Source organism: Chiloscyllium plagiosum, chromosome 16 (genome assembly GCF_004010195.1).
Source record: "Chiloscyllium plagiosum isolate BGI_BamShark_2017 chromosome 16, ASM401019v2, whole genome shotgun sequence".
Classification (NCBI taxonomy): Eukaryota; Metazoa; Chordata; class Chondrichthyes; order Orectolobiformes; family Hemiscylliidae; genus Chiloscyllium; species Chiloscyllium plagiosum.
Genome location: NC_057725.1, coordinates 28468070 through 28482844, shown reverse-complemented (window position 1 = coordinate 28482844; position 14775 = coordinate 28468070). Strand labels below are relative to the sequence as shown.

Below are 14775 nucleotides of genomic sequence, written 5' to 3'. Positions count from 1 at the left end.
CCTGTAGGCGGATGACCTTTTCTGTCCAATATATACCGGGGTGAGGGTGATTTACTTCTTTTATTGCGTATGATCCCTGGCTTTTTGAAATGTTTCAGTGGATTCGTGTAAAAAGCAGTGGTGCATTTTATGACCACCCCCTACCTTGTACAACTTTTTCAATGAATCAACCGCCAATATAACCCCAGGCAGAAGTCTCACTGCTCTGTCAGTTCTAACTGGTTACCATCAGATCTATACCTAGTTGAACAATAACTGGACACTATCCACTGATATCCCTGCTGTCCTTCTTTCTGTATTACAGTAGAGTTCTCTTTCTCTATCTTTCTTTCTAAGAGCTTCTACAGAGCTCAAAATCTCAGGAGCTAACATGCAAGTGACTCCAGGCCACTTATTCTTGGTCGGGCTGCTATTTAATTATAATCCTGCCCTTCACACGAAACCAGTGCAGAGTCAGAATGGTAAGATCGAGTGCTTTTTCTGTTAATCAAAATATAGCAAGTAGACCAATGTTACTATTAATTCATTCTTAATTACATAGATATTTAATTACTTAAGTACTTTATTAATATTGCTGAAAATAATGTAAGTACAACTCAAAAATGAGTCTTGGCCAAGAATATTGTCAGATTCTGAACGTAAGGTTAAAGCTTGCATTTAACTGGAATTTTAAGAGTGATTTTTATTGAATTGGGTATACTCTGGGCTGAGGGGCCTTCTTTTAAGTTGTGGATCTCACTGGATTCATGAATGGGCTGGGGACCATTATAAAAATTCATTATACCTTAATTTGCTTATAATATCCATAATGGTTTCTCAATGGATATGAATGGAATCGAAGGCCCAGTTACAATGATGATACTGAGAGTAGATTCGGCTTTGTGTGATAGTGTGAAACATAAAATGAGTTTAGTGGAAATAAACATCAAGGGAGATGTAACAAATGGCAGGAACTTGCATTTCTATAGCGTCTTTCACTGCAGCAGGATGCCCCAAAATGCTTTATAGCTAATGAAGCACTCTTGAATTGTTGTCACTGCTGTAATACAGCACATAAATTCCATACAGCCATCAATCTCAGTGAGGTAAGGATAAAGTAGTGTGCTTTAGGTTTTCATTAAGCAATATGTTTTGGCCACTCCACTGGGGTGAACACATATTAAGGAATGACAAGGCAGATTTTCCTTTATTTGCAGAGGCATGGGTTAGTGAGATTGTTTCAGAATTGTATGAAGCATTATTAGGCACTGGATAGAGGAATGTATACAATTCAAGAGCCATTGATTCTAAGGTGGTAATATTATGGGTTGCATCAGCTTGCATATCATATTAGACATTTTCATTGAATTTAGGAAAAGAAAAGGAGGGAGGTGTTTCATTGGCAGTGGAGCTCACTCACCATACCTTATTGCCAACAGTTAAGAGTGATCTGCACGCACATTGTGTCAAAGAGCTCAGAAGTAGAGGGTGATGGTGGAGGGTTGCTTTTCACATCGGAGGCCTCTAATCAGTTGTATGCTACAAGGATCGGTGCTGGGTCCACTGTTTTTCATCATTTATATAAATGATTTGGATGTGAACATTGAGGTATGGTTAGTAAGTTTGCAGGTGACATCAAAATTGGAAGTGTAGTGGACAGCGAAGAAAGTTACCTCAGAGTACAACACAATCTTGATCAGGTGGGCCAATGGGCGGAGGAATGGTAGATGGAATTTAATTTAGATAAATGTGAGGCGCTGCATTTTGGAAAGGCACATCAGAGCAGGAATTATATACTTAATGGTAAGGTCCTAGGGAGTGTTGTGAGACCTTGGAGTGCAGGTTCTTAGTTCCTTGAAAGTGACATTGCAGGCAGGTAGAATAGTGAAGAAGGTGTTTGTCATGCTTACCTTTAATGATCAGTGCTTTCAGTATAGCAGTTGGGAGGTCATGCTGTGGCTGTACACGACATTGGTTAGGCCACATTTGGAATACCCTGTATACAATTCTGGTCTCCCTGCTATAAGAAGGATACTGTGAAAATTGAAAGGGTTCAGGAAAGACTTATAAAGGTGTTGCCAGGGTTGGAGGATTTGAGCTATCGGGCAAGGCTGAATAGGCTGGGGTTATTTTCCCTGCAGCAATGGAGGCTGAGGGTTGACCTTATAGAACTTTAGAAAATCACGAGGGGCATGAATAGGATGAGTAGACAAGAACTTTTCCCCGGGTGGAGGAGTCCAAAACTAGAGGACACAGGTTTAAAGTGAGAGGGGAAAGATTTAAAAAGGACCTAAATGGCAACATTTTCACACAGAGGGTGGTGCGTGTATGGAATGAGCTGCCAGAGGAAGCAGTGGAGGCTGGTACAGGTACAACATTTTAAAAGTATCTGAATGGATACATGAACAGGTATATGAATAGAGGAATATGTGCCAAATGCTGGCAAATGGGACTAGATTTATATCGGATATCTGGATGGCCTGGACGAGTTGGACTGATGGGTCTGTTTCTGTACTGTATATCTCTATGATTCCATGGCTCTGTAAGGACTGATGTGTAAGGTTAGGAGCTTTTCTTCTACAGAGTGGGTTAGTGAACCAACTGGGCTCCTGTTACAAGCTTTCATAGCCACTTTAATCAAATGCTAACCCTTGTTTAGAGCAAAGACCAGTGCAGCACAAAGCACACGCCAAAGCATGATGCCTTTCTAAACTAAAAACCTTTTGCCTCTCCAGAATCCACAACCCTCTGTTCCCTGCCTATTCATGTGTCTGTTAGGAAGCTTCTTAAATATTGCTATTTTATCTGCTTCTAACACCTCCTCTGGCAGCGCATTCTAGGCACTCACCACCCATTGTATAAAAAACTTGCCCCTCACATCCCCTTTAAAAATATCCCCTTCTACCTTAAATCTATATGCCGTAGTAATTGACATTTCTATCCTGGGAGAAGTCACCAACTAGCCATTCCATCTCAGCCTCTCATAATTTTGTAAACTTTTATCAGGTTACCCCTCACCATCTAACAGTCAAGTAAAAACAAATCAAGTTTTTCTAATCTCTCCTCATAGCTAACATCCTCCAAACCAAGTAATGTACTGGAACACCGTTTCTGTTCCCTTTTCAAAGCCTCCACGTTATTCTGGTAGTGTGGTAACCAGACCTGTATACAATATCCCAAATGTGGCTGAACTAAAGTTATATACAGCTACAACACGACTTGCCAATTTTTATACCTTATGCCCCAACTGAGGAAGACAAGCATGCTGTATGCCTTCTTGATCACTTTATCCACTTATATTAGATGAAGTGATCAAGAAGGCATATAAGACACCCCCGAGGCTCCCAGCCTCATTCCTGATACAGGGCTCCATCCCAAAACTTCGATTTTCCTGCTCTTCGGATGCCGCCTGACCTGCTATGCTTTTCCAGCAACACACTCTCATATCCCTCTCTAGACTCACCATGTCCTCCTTTGTGAAAAGCATTGCACAATATATGTTAAGGACCTCATCCACATCCTCCGTTCCAAGCATAAATTTCCTCCTTTGTCCTTGAATGGATCTACCCTTTCCTCTACATTGGGAAGACAGGAAGCCTATTCTCAGAGCGCTTCAGAGAACATCTTCAGGACACCTACACCAATCAACCCCCTCGCCCTGTGGCCGAGCACTTCAACTCCCCCTCCCACTGTGCTGAGGACATGCAGGTCATGGATTTCCTCCATTGCCACTCCCTCACCACCCGATGCCTGGAGGAAAAACACCACATCTTCCACCTCGGGACCTTCCAACCCCATAGAATCAATGTGGATTTCACCAGTTTCCTCATTTCCCCTCCCCCCACCTTACTCCAGTTCCAACCTTCCAGCTCAGCAACATCCTCATGACCTGTCCTATCTGTCAATCTTCCTTCCCACCTATCCGCTCCATCCTCCTCTCCGACCTATCACCTTTACCCCCACCTCCATCCATCTATTGCAATCTCAGCTACCTTCCCCCCAACCCCACCCTCTCCCATTTATCTGTCCACCTCGAGGTTCCCAGCTTCATTCCGGATGAACGTTGATTTTCCTGCTCCTCGGATACTGCCTGATCTGCTGTGCTTTTTCAGCATCACACTCTTGACTCTACCCTTTCCATAGCTATCCTCTTTCTCCTTATGTATGTATAAAAAGCCTTGGGATTTTCCTTTATCCCATTTGCCACGGCCATTTCATGGCCCCTTTTAGGCCTTCTAACTCCCTGTTTAAGTTCTTTTTTGCCTCCTTTACATTCCCTGAGGGCTCTGTCTATCTTCAGTTTCCTAAACCTTACATAGGCTTCCTTTTTCTTCCTGACTAAGCTCACAATTTCTCATGTCATCCAAAGTTCCCAAATCTTGCCATTCTTATCCTTCACTTTCACAAGAACGTGCTAGTCCTGAACTCTAATCACTTGGCCTTTAAAAGATTGCCAAAAGGAAGTTGTGGATTTACCCACAAAAAGCCACCCCAAGTTTACATTCCCCACTCCCTGCCTAATATTATGGTGGTTAGCCTTCCCCCAATTTAATACTTTCACCCAAGGACTACTCTTTTCCTTATCCATAAGTAACTTAAAAATTACAGAATTATGGTTACTGTTCCTGAAGCGCTCCCCCAATGAAACTTTGATTACCTGGCCAGACTCATTCCCCAGTACCAGGTTGAGTAAGGCCCCTTCCGCCTACGTACATACTGTTTCAAGAAACTGTCCTCAAACAACCTAGCAAACATTCCTCCATCCAGGCCCCAGGCACTAAGTGAGCCTCAGTCAATATAGGGGAAGTTAAAATCACTTACCACAACAACCCTGTTGATTTCCATAATCTGTCCACATACCTGTACCTCTATCTTCCAGTTACATTGTTAAACCAAATGCAGCTTGCTATGGTATGCTTTGAACCATAACCTCTGTGTGAGCCCACTAAGCTGGATCATGATGTATGAATGCTCAATTGGAAAATTAAGAATGCAACATTTAAGAGGCATTTAGATGGGTATATGAATAGGAAGGGTTTGGAGGGATATAGGCCGGGTGCTGATAGGTGGGATTAGATTGGGTTGGGATATCTGGTCGGCATGGATGGGTTGGACCGAAGGGTCTGTTTCCATGCTGTACATCTCTATGACTGTATGAATTGGCCACTCAGCCCTCAACCCTGTTCTGTTATTCAGTTAGATCATGGCTGGTGAGCACCCTAACTCTGTTCACAAACTTGGCTCCCTTACACTTAGCATCATGGACTAACAATAAAATACATGCTTTGATGATTCTGTGAGATTATTTTAAGAACAGATGAACAATCAACATATCCATACAGTGTTCTCATGTTCACTATTGATGCTATGGAGATAAACATTTTCCAAATGTGGCACAGAACACGAGTCATCTACCTGTGTTATGCTGTATATCACCTGCTTGGCCTTAACTGATTTTGAAAGTTGGATAGGGTCTAAAATGTGAAGCTCATTCTTATTGTTTGTTTCAGAGTAATGGACAAAATGTGTTTCAAATGTGTGACTGGTGTTGTTTAATGTTCTTAGGATTGATATTTATATCAATGGAAGTACAAACTATGCTTCATCAAATGGTGGAAACATAAACCATGACAATAGCATTCATCACTTCGATGATAGCACTACAAAGATTTGCACTGAGTGCATTTAATTTTGTAAAACATCCCAAGGTGCTTCGCAGAAGCATATGTCAAATAAGATTTGACATTGAGCCATAAACCTGACAATGGGATAGAGTGATGTGGGAGTGGGGAGTGATTCTTAAAATTGTTTAAGCAATCATTTATGCTTTTGTGAAAACAAACTCTATTACAACTTTTGCTTTTCACAAGTCATCAGGAATTCTAGTTAATTATTAAACTTCATTGTTTACCTTTCCTAACTGTAAATAATGTCCAGAAATCATACTCTTTAGCAATATTTTAAAAAATGGTTCATCAAAAACATAATGACATAAAACAAAGAATGCTGAAGATCTTTAACAAAGGCCGAAATCACTGGAGAAATTTGGCAGGTCGGGTGGTGTCTGTGGACAGAAAACAGAGTCAATGTTTTGCGTCCAGTGATTCTTCTTCAGCAGTTGGGTCTCATGGACATCACATCCCAAAAGGCCACAATTTGTTCATTTCTTATGTGTCTCCCTGAATGCTAATTTAACAGAGGCATTAACAAGATCTTACAGGAAAGCATGGTGGAAAATCTGTCACATTGTTCCCTGAATGGATTATCAAGTCATGAGCAGAAAATGTCATCACCAACTTTCAAACAAACACAAAGTTGTAACTTGGTGGTGAGAAGGGTCCTGCTTATGCTACCCTTCCTGTATCCCCAGGGGGTCACATTCCCCTCCAGTTGGCCTCCAGGTGGCTGAAGAGGACAAGAGGACATCACCCACTTCCTTCTGGAATGCATCTTTATAAAGGATGCCTGGAAAAAGGTTTTTATCGAGACTCAGGCTGACTAGCTGCAGAACACAGGACTCTCTGTTTCATGAGTTGTTCACTAGGACGTGTTTTGAGATAAACACCAGCCGGCTGCTGCTTTAGGATCATCAATGAAAGACTGTCTTCAGACAGCTGAGAGCTGCTGGTAATTCAGTGCAAAGAACTGTCAAAGAAAAAGTGTTACTGACTGGCACGGTACTAGTTCCAGGACTATATGCTGAAGTATGTACTAAAGCTTTGTGGCATATGCCACAAAGGCTCAATGGCAATGGTCACTATCTAAGGACGTCCCACCATTTTATATCAAATGGCTGGATATCATGTTTTATTTTATTGATGTGTGCAATCTGGGCCAGTATTTATTTCCTGTCCCCAGCTGCCTTCCCCAGTGGTGAACTGCCTTCTTGAACCGCTGCAGTCCATGTGTTTTACTTAGATTCATGATGACACTAGGGAAGGGGTTCCACGATTTTGACCCAACAACACTAACAGAATGAAGATATATTTCCAACTCAGGATAGTAGATGGCTTGGAGGGAAACTTGTATATGGTGGTGTTCCCCTGTATCTGCTGCCCTTCTCCTTCAAGATAGGAATGGTCACGGGATTGGTAAAATCCTTTGGGCCGAACGCTTAAACTGAAGGATTGAGTCTCCTTTTTGTCAAGCCTCAGGGAAGTCTCTCTCTATGAGGCTGAATAATTTTTTTCTCAAGCCAGTATCCCATCCTTGACACATACATAGGCATCCTGGTGGACAGGCTGGTGCTGAAGAAGCCTCTACCAGCCTGGTCTAAGGTTGTCACTTAGGTCATTGCTGTCTCAACCATCTGGACACAACACTCAGCAGTGTCAGAAGAAAGTCAATGACCTTCTGCATTTTGCCAAGGTAAGTGCCATTATTTTCTTTACTTCACCCAGCTCCCACCAAGCTGCATGCTCTACCACCCTCACTATTGCATGCAACGTCATCCCCCACTGTTTCCACTCACCCAATCCACGCCCACTACTAACCCTACATATCTTCTGCTCTGTCTTCTTGTACTAAACGTAGTGCCACCCACTTTCATCTCTCTCAGTCTCTCCCTTTGTCTCATTCTAGGAGAAAATGACCCACAATAGGGCTGAAAGAACCAGCAAGGTTGGATGCTGCAGAATTACGCTCCTTATTCCCCTATGAAGAAAAGATCTTGGCCCTTATCAGTGAGGACAGGTTCTAGTGGAGGCATGAAAATATTCATGTTCCTCTACCCTGCCTGCTACCTTTGGCCCTGTGGGAAGTCAAGCCAAAGAGGGTACACCTACCTCTGGGCAGGGCACTCTCAGCATGTTTGGGGCCTCTAGACACAAATGCCCTCTAGGTCATCCAACCAAAATGCTAAGGCCAGCAGGTGCCACGTGCAAGTCACGTTTACTGTACCATGGGTGTGGAACCCGAAACTGCTCTGAGACATACTGTGAGGCAATGAAAGGAGACCCAATAAGGATGCATAAATGGCACAAGTAACAAAGTATTGTAAATACATGCTCGCATTTGTTAATACTTGTTTACTTTGTATCATCAGCTGTGTGAGTGAGTGTCAGTGTGGCTGAAACTGCAACATTAAAGGTATTGAGCTGAGCCATCACTAGCATGACAAGAGCTTTTACGGTCCAAGTAGAGTCATAGACATGAACAGCATGGAAACTGACCCTTCGGTCCAACTTCTCCATGCTGACCAGATATCCTAAATTAATCTAATTCCATTTCTCAGCATTTGGCCCATATTCTTCTAAACCCTTCCTATTCATATATCCATCCAGATGCCTTTTAAATGTTGAAATTATACCAGCCACCACCACTTCCTCTGTCAGCTCATTCCATACATGCGCCACCCTCTGCATGCTCTATGTGAAGTTAGCAGTTCCTGCACCATGTGCAGTCTATGGGAACTTAGCATGAGATTACCACTTTGACCACTGGGATTCATCTTCCCAGGTGGCACAACATTCCTTGTGTAATGCAGCCATTAGTGGGATTGATTCCTGATGCTGTGGGATGTGGTTAAGAGGGCTTTGGGCCAGGATTTCTACTGCATGCTGTGGGCTATGGGTGTCTATGTAATACCATTATCCTTTGAAGGGCCTCACATCACTTGAAATCGAAGCCTCTCTCTCACAGAATTAAATACTTAGCCCTTCCCACTCCAGGTGTGGGAACGACCATTGTGCACTTGTTATTTATAGCACATTGGAAGGAAAGAGATTGGTCCTCACAGAGTCAGTCTCAGACTAAGCCCCTTACCCCGGTGAACTCTTGAATGTACAGATTCCCTTCATAGTTGCCTTCCCCCTCAATCGCATAGGCTTGAAACTTGTCCTGAAGAAGGGCTAATGCCCGAAACGTCGATTCTCCTGTTCCCTAGATACTGCCTGACCTGCTGCGCTTTTCCAGCAACACATTTCCATCTCTGATCTCCAGCATCTGCAGACCTCACTTTCTCCTTGAAACTTGTCCTGTCTATCTAAATTTTCATCTCCTTCCTTTACCTCACCCACCCCTCAGCAACATACACATTGAGTAAACATACCAGATATCTTGGTACGGATCCTCACCTATCTTCTGCAGCTCCACAGTCTGCTTGCACTGGACCCACATGACTGACTGTAGCCCACTCCTTAGACTGTGGAGTGCAGACTCACTGAAAATCATTGCCCCAAGTGACTGAATGACTGGTACCAAACCTGTGGACTAATATTGGAAGTTGCCTCTGACCTTCTGTGCTAGGTGCTCCCTGATTGAAGAATGCTTCTTTTGGTCTGGCTGGGGACTTTGAGACGTAGTATTGTGTTGAAGCACATGCAGTGTGTCTGGTGCATATTCAGCTGGCAAACGGTGCACGTGTGAGATTAATATAGCATGGTGCTATAAAGAAACGTATCCACATCTAGACTGATCATTGCTAACAACCTTGACAAACTGCCTGGCTTTGTGTCTCTGCTAAAAGACAAGGCAAGACAGAAGTTCAATGAGTATTTAAGCTCTGGATGAGGGGATAAAGTACAATAAGGCAAGGCAAGGGATTGCTGTGAGCGTTGAACATATGAACATATGAACAAGAGTAGGCCACTTGACCCTTTAAGCCTGCCCCTCCAGTTAACAAAGTCATGGCTGATCCGATGTTAACCTCAACTCTACATTGCTGCATATCCCTGATATTTTTCAACCCCTATTAGAGCAAATAAGATTCCTGAGCTATATTTTAATTCAGATCATGAGACAGATGCCCATCCCTGCCTGCAAAGTATCCTTGCAGCAGCATTACGCCGAGAGGTGCCAGTACAATCTAAAGAGCAGCATTCAAGTGCAGTTCTATACTGTAAGTGGATCGGAGATTGTTGTGAGGCTGATACATATTGGATGCCAAGGTCTATGACTTTGGGAATATGCACTCACTACCCATCGAGTTTGCCATGAGATATTTGTGTTGGCTGCCCAAGTTGGAGATGCAGAGAAGCAAGAGGGGATTTAGATTCACCGAATACTTACTCTGACTTTCACACTGGGAATGCTCAGTGTCTAGTTTCTATTCAGCAAGTGGGACAATTAAAAATAGCACATTAATGATTAAGTAATAGTCCATGCAAATAGACCTCTTACTTAGAACTTTTTCTCACCTGCAACACCTGTTTGGAAAATGGGACTTCTTATTTTTGACATCACGAAGGTCCTTGCTGGTCATTTCATGCAATTTTTCCAACTTCCTTGCCATGGTCCATGTCGTTCTGGATTGGGAAATTTCCATCGAAATGTAAATGAGTGTTGCAAATTAAATTCGTTTTCACAAATTTAATGAGGACCTTCCTTATTATATTGAAAGGAGCACTTACGTAGTGTAATATTTAAACCATGTAGAGTACCTTTACAAATTATTTTGAAAATAGGTATCAATCTTCTCATAATAGATGTTGTTTAAAAAAGCGGAGAAAGGAATATAAATGTGCTCAGTGGTTTCCAGGCAACCCTGCCATCAGGAGCCAAAAAATCTGCCAAATTACAAGTTAACCGAAATTAACTATTTTTCTCTTCTTTTTCTAAGTTTTCAAGTGCGGCAGTCATCCTGCCCAAGGAGGGGCCCCAATTCTGCTGAGTTTTTGGAATCGTATAGTTGGAGGCAAGGAGTCGGAACCTGGGACACACCCTTGGCAGGTAGTGTGTACTGTGTCCTAAGACCTGTTTTAGACATAGTTGATGAATTTCATGAGCTCTTTTGCTCTTAGAACGGCAGAAAGGGGGCATGAGAAAAGGACCTGTAAACAGGATTAGGGAAACCCTAAGATATTTTATAAATATATTAAAGGGAAGAGGTTAACCAGAAGGGAATAAGGGGTCAACCAATGTGTGAAAGAATATTGGAAGAGTTTTGAATGGATAATTCTCTTTGGTCTTCACTCTGGAAAAGGAGAATGTATGTATCAATTCAGGAAAAGGGACTAGGAGGAGCTTGCACAGTTTGACAAACGAAATGCAGAGATATTGGAGGCTTTGTTGGCTTTAAAACAGATAAATCCCCTGGCCTGGATGAATTGCATCACAAGCTATTATAGGAGTTGAGGCAGAAATTGCAGGGGCTCTGACACAAATTTTTACAGGCCATGAGGGAAGTACCAGAGGATGGCTAATGCTGTTCCACTTTGTAAGAAGGGTGGTAGCGATGAACCAGGAAGTCACTGGTAAGTCTCATGTAAGTGGTTGGGAAACTACTGGAGAAAATTCTGAAGGAATGAATTAATGCCCACTTGGAAAGGCATGGGTTAATTAGGGATAGTCAGCATGACTTTGCCAGAGGGAGGTCATACCCAACAAATTTGGTAGAATTCTTTGAAAATGTGATGGATTTTCAAAGTGTGGATGAGAGAAGTTTAGTTAAGTGCTTTATATGGATTTTAGCAAAGCTTTTACCAAGGTGTCACATGGGAGACTAATTGAGACGATTAAAGCACATGGAATTGAGGAGACTTGGTGAGAGGGATCAAAAACTGGCTTAGTAAAAGATCACGAACGGTAGTGGTAGAAGGCTGTTTGAGTGACTGGAGATGGGTGTCCACCGATGTATCACAAGAATCAGTACTGGGACCCTTATTGTTTGTGATATTTCTAAATAATATAGATGAAAATAGGGGATGGGGGTGTGTGTTAAACAAATTTGCAGATAACACCAAGATTGGTAGTGTGGTTAATAGCAAAGAAGATGATTGTAGGTTACAGGATGTTGTAGATGGGTTGGTCAGATGGGCAGAGCAGTGACACAGATGGCATCTAACCCTGATAAGTGCAAGATGATGCACTTTGGATGGAGAAGTAAGATGAGGGAGTATTTAATAAATAGCAGAACATTGGGTAGCTTCGAGGAACAGAGATATCTTAGGGTAGTTATTCACAGATTCATAGGTTCATAGATTCATAGAGATGTATAGCATGGAAATAGATCCCTGGGTTTGGCAAAACATTTAAATAGGCAGTAAAAAAGGCATACGGGACACATACTTTCATCAATTGTGGCAATGTGTAAGAACAAGGAGGTAATGTTGGAGTTGTACAGAGCATTAGTCAGGCCACAATTGCAGATCTGATCACCTCATTACAGAGTGTGATAGCACTAGCGCGGGTACAGAACAGATTCACTAGGATATTGCCTGGAATGGAGCAATTGAGCTATAACGAAAGAATAGACAGGCTTGGATTGTTTCCTCGAGAGCAGAGAAGGCTAAGGGGGACCATTATTGAGGTGTATAAGATTATGAGATAAATGGACAGGGTGAATAGAGAGCAGCTGTTTCTCTTGGTTGAGGGGTCAATCATGAGGAGGCATAATTTTAGCGTAAGGGGCAGGAGATTCAGGGGGGATTTGGGAAAGAACCTTTTCAATCAGAATCTAGAATGCACTGCCTAGGAAAGTAGTGGAGGCCGGAAACCTTCCAATGTTTAAAAAATATTTGGAAGAGTACTTGAAATATCATAACATTTGAGGATATAGGACAAGTGCAGGAAATTGGGATTAGTGCATCTTTACCAGCAGTAATGTCAGTGCAGACTTGATGGGCCAATGGCCTTTTCTATGTTTCATGATTCCGTGATTATATAAACTGCAATTACATAGACATTGGTCTGAACCAAATGCCTGAGTCTGTGTAAAAATCACTGGCTATGGATTCCCAGGATGCTGCTAGGATCCCAGGTTGATTACTCGTGAACTGATCTCACAGTCAGTGAGTCTGCACATAAACAAAGATTTCCAGGTACTGAACTACCATCCACTCAATACAAAGCTGCTGAATTATTGAAAACAGATTGTCAGGGAAGGTCAATGATAAAGGAAGGGTAGAGAAATTTGAGTTTAATTACCTGATTCTATGCCATATCCTTCTGTAATCCTATGTTGGCCTGCCTAAAACATTTCTGAGTCACAAGGGACGCAGAGAAATTAGAATACATCTCCTCTCACTGGCTTCGCCCTCCTGAATTCTGGAACCTTATTTGCTTTATGATATCTCTCAGCTCCTTCAGCTGCTTAGGCCTGCTCCAAATTTTTCGATTCTCTCCATAAACATCTCCATTTCTCTGCCACACAATCTTTCCTTAAGATGATGACAAAGCTTAGCTCTTTAGCTGAAAACTATGATCAGCCCTTTGATGAGTTACCCTGGAATATCGTTCCCAGTATTTATATTGTTTTAAGCTCAGATTTCCAATTCACCATTTTAAATCTACATTTATACACGCAATTTCCATTCTGATTTTACTCGTGTATCCTAAAGTACTTTAGGTTTACCTTATCTGTACCATTTAATATTTGATCTGCTTTGATGAAGTTTAGCTTATATGAAGATATTAAGGCATAGGGAATTAAAACAATTCCACTTCCATTGCTAACAGGAGATGCTTCAATGGACTAAGGCTGACTGCAGTTATTGTTTCAATTTACTTCTTTCTCGACTGTAAATTGTATTGAGTGAATTGTACCTCAGTAACTGGAAACATTTGTTTATGTACTGGTGGTGTTCATCCTCTGCTTGTGCCTTCTCCTACCTTTTGTTATCTAAATCTATCATCATGTTACCTTCTATTGGCTTCACCTTCATAACTTTGTCTTATTTTTCATTAAAAACATCTACATTTTCAAGAGAAAAGAGACCCCAATCCTTTCAATCCTTTTCTGATACCTATACCCTTTTCCCTGGATGCGTGAATAATACTTCTCTGCCTCTACATCCTGTTTTAAAGATGGCAACTGGAACTGCAAGTTGTAAATTAAATACTGCTCGAACCAAGATTTGATGCAGGTTTAGCATAACTTCCTTACTTCTCAATTCTGTCCTTCACGAAATAAATCCCAGTGCTAGCTTTGTTTTTCTTTCTATTTGTCTTGCCAACTTGTGGTGCAACCTTTAGCAATTGAAATATTTGTACTCCAAGATACCTTTGTTTTTCTCTTCCACTAAGACTCGTACCTTTCAAGTATTAAGTGACCTCCCTATACCTCTTGCCAGAATAGCGCAGCAGGTCAGGCAGCATCCAAGGAGCAGGAGAATCGACGTTTCGGGCATGAGCCCTTCTTCAGGAATTCCTGAAGAAGGGCTCATGCCCGAAACATAGAACATAGAACATAGAACAATACAGCACAGAACAGGCCCTTCGGTCCACGATGTTGTGCCGAACATTTGTCCTACCTTAAGCACCTATCCATGTACCTATCCAATTGCCGCTTAAAGGTCACCAATGATTCTGACTCTGCCACTCCCACAGGCAACGCATTCCATGCCCCCACCACTCTCTGGGTAAAGAACCTACCCCTGACATCCCCCATACCTTCCACCCTTCACCTTAAATTTATGTCCCCTTGTAACACTCTGTTGTACTTGGGGAAAAAGTCTCTGACTGTCTACTCTATCTATTCCCCTGATCATCTTATAAACCTCTATCAAGTCACCCCTCATCCTTCGCCGTTCCAATGAGAAAAGGCCTAGCACTCTCAACCTATCCTCGTACGACCTATTCTCCATTCCAGGCAACATCCTGGTAAATCTTCTCTGCACCCTCTCCAAAACTTCCACATCTTTCCTAAAGTGAGGCGACCAGAAATGCACACAGTACTCCAAATGTGGCCTAAACAAAGTCCTGTACAGTTGCAACATCACTTCACGACTCTTGAATTCAATCCCTCTGCTAATGAACGATAATACTCCATAGGCCTTCCTAATGAAAATAACCCTAATCTACTCAACCTCTCTTCATAGCTAGCGCCCTCCATACCAGGCAACATCCTGGTAAACATCC

The 14775-nt window shown here is 42.2% G+C and overlaps 1 protein-coding gene across 1 annotated transcript in view; it reads left to right on the top strand.

The window, feature by feature from the left end:
• The first annotated feature begins 227 nt into the window (after positions 1-227).
• The window catches only part of LOC122557717 (ovochymase-2-like), a 42392-nt gene continuing 27844 nt past the window's right edge, over positions 228-14775 (top strand). Inside the window, exons 1-2 of the mRNA XM_043705622.1 lie at positions 228-461; positions 10538-10647. Of these exons, the coding sequence (XP_043561557.1) occupies positions 371-461; positions 10538-10647 (201 nt within the window). The 5' untranslated portion in view covers positions 228-370. The remainder of the gene's footprint in view (positions 462-10537; positions 10648-14775) is intronic.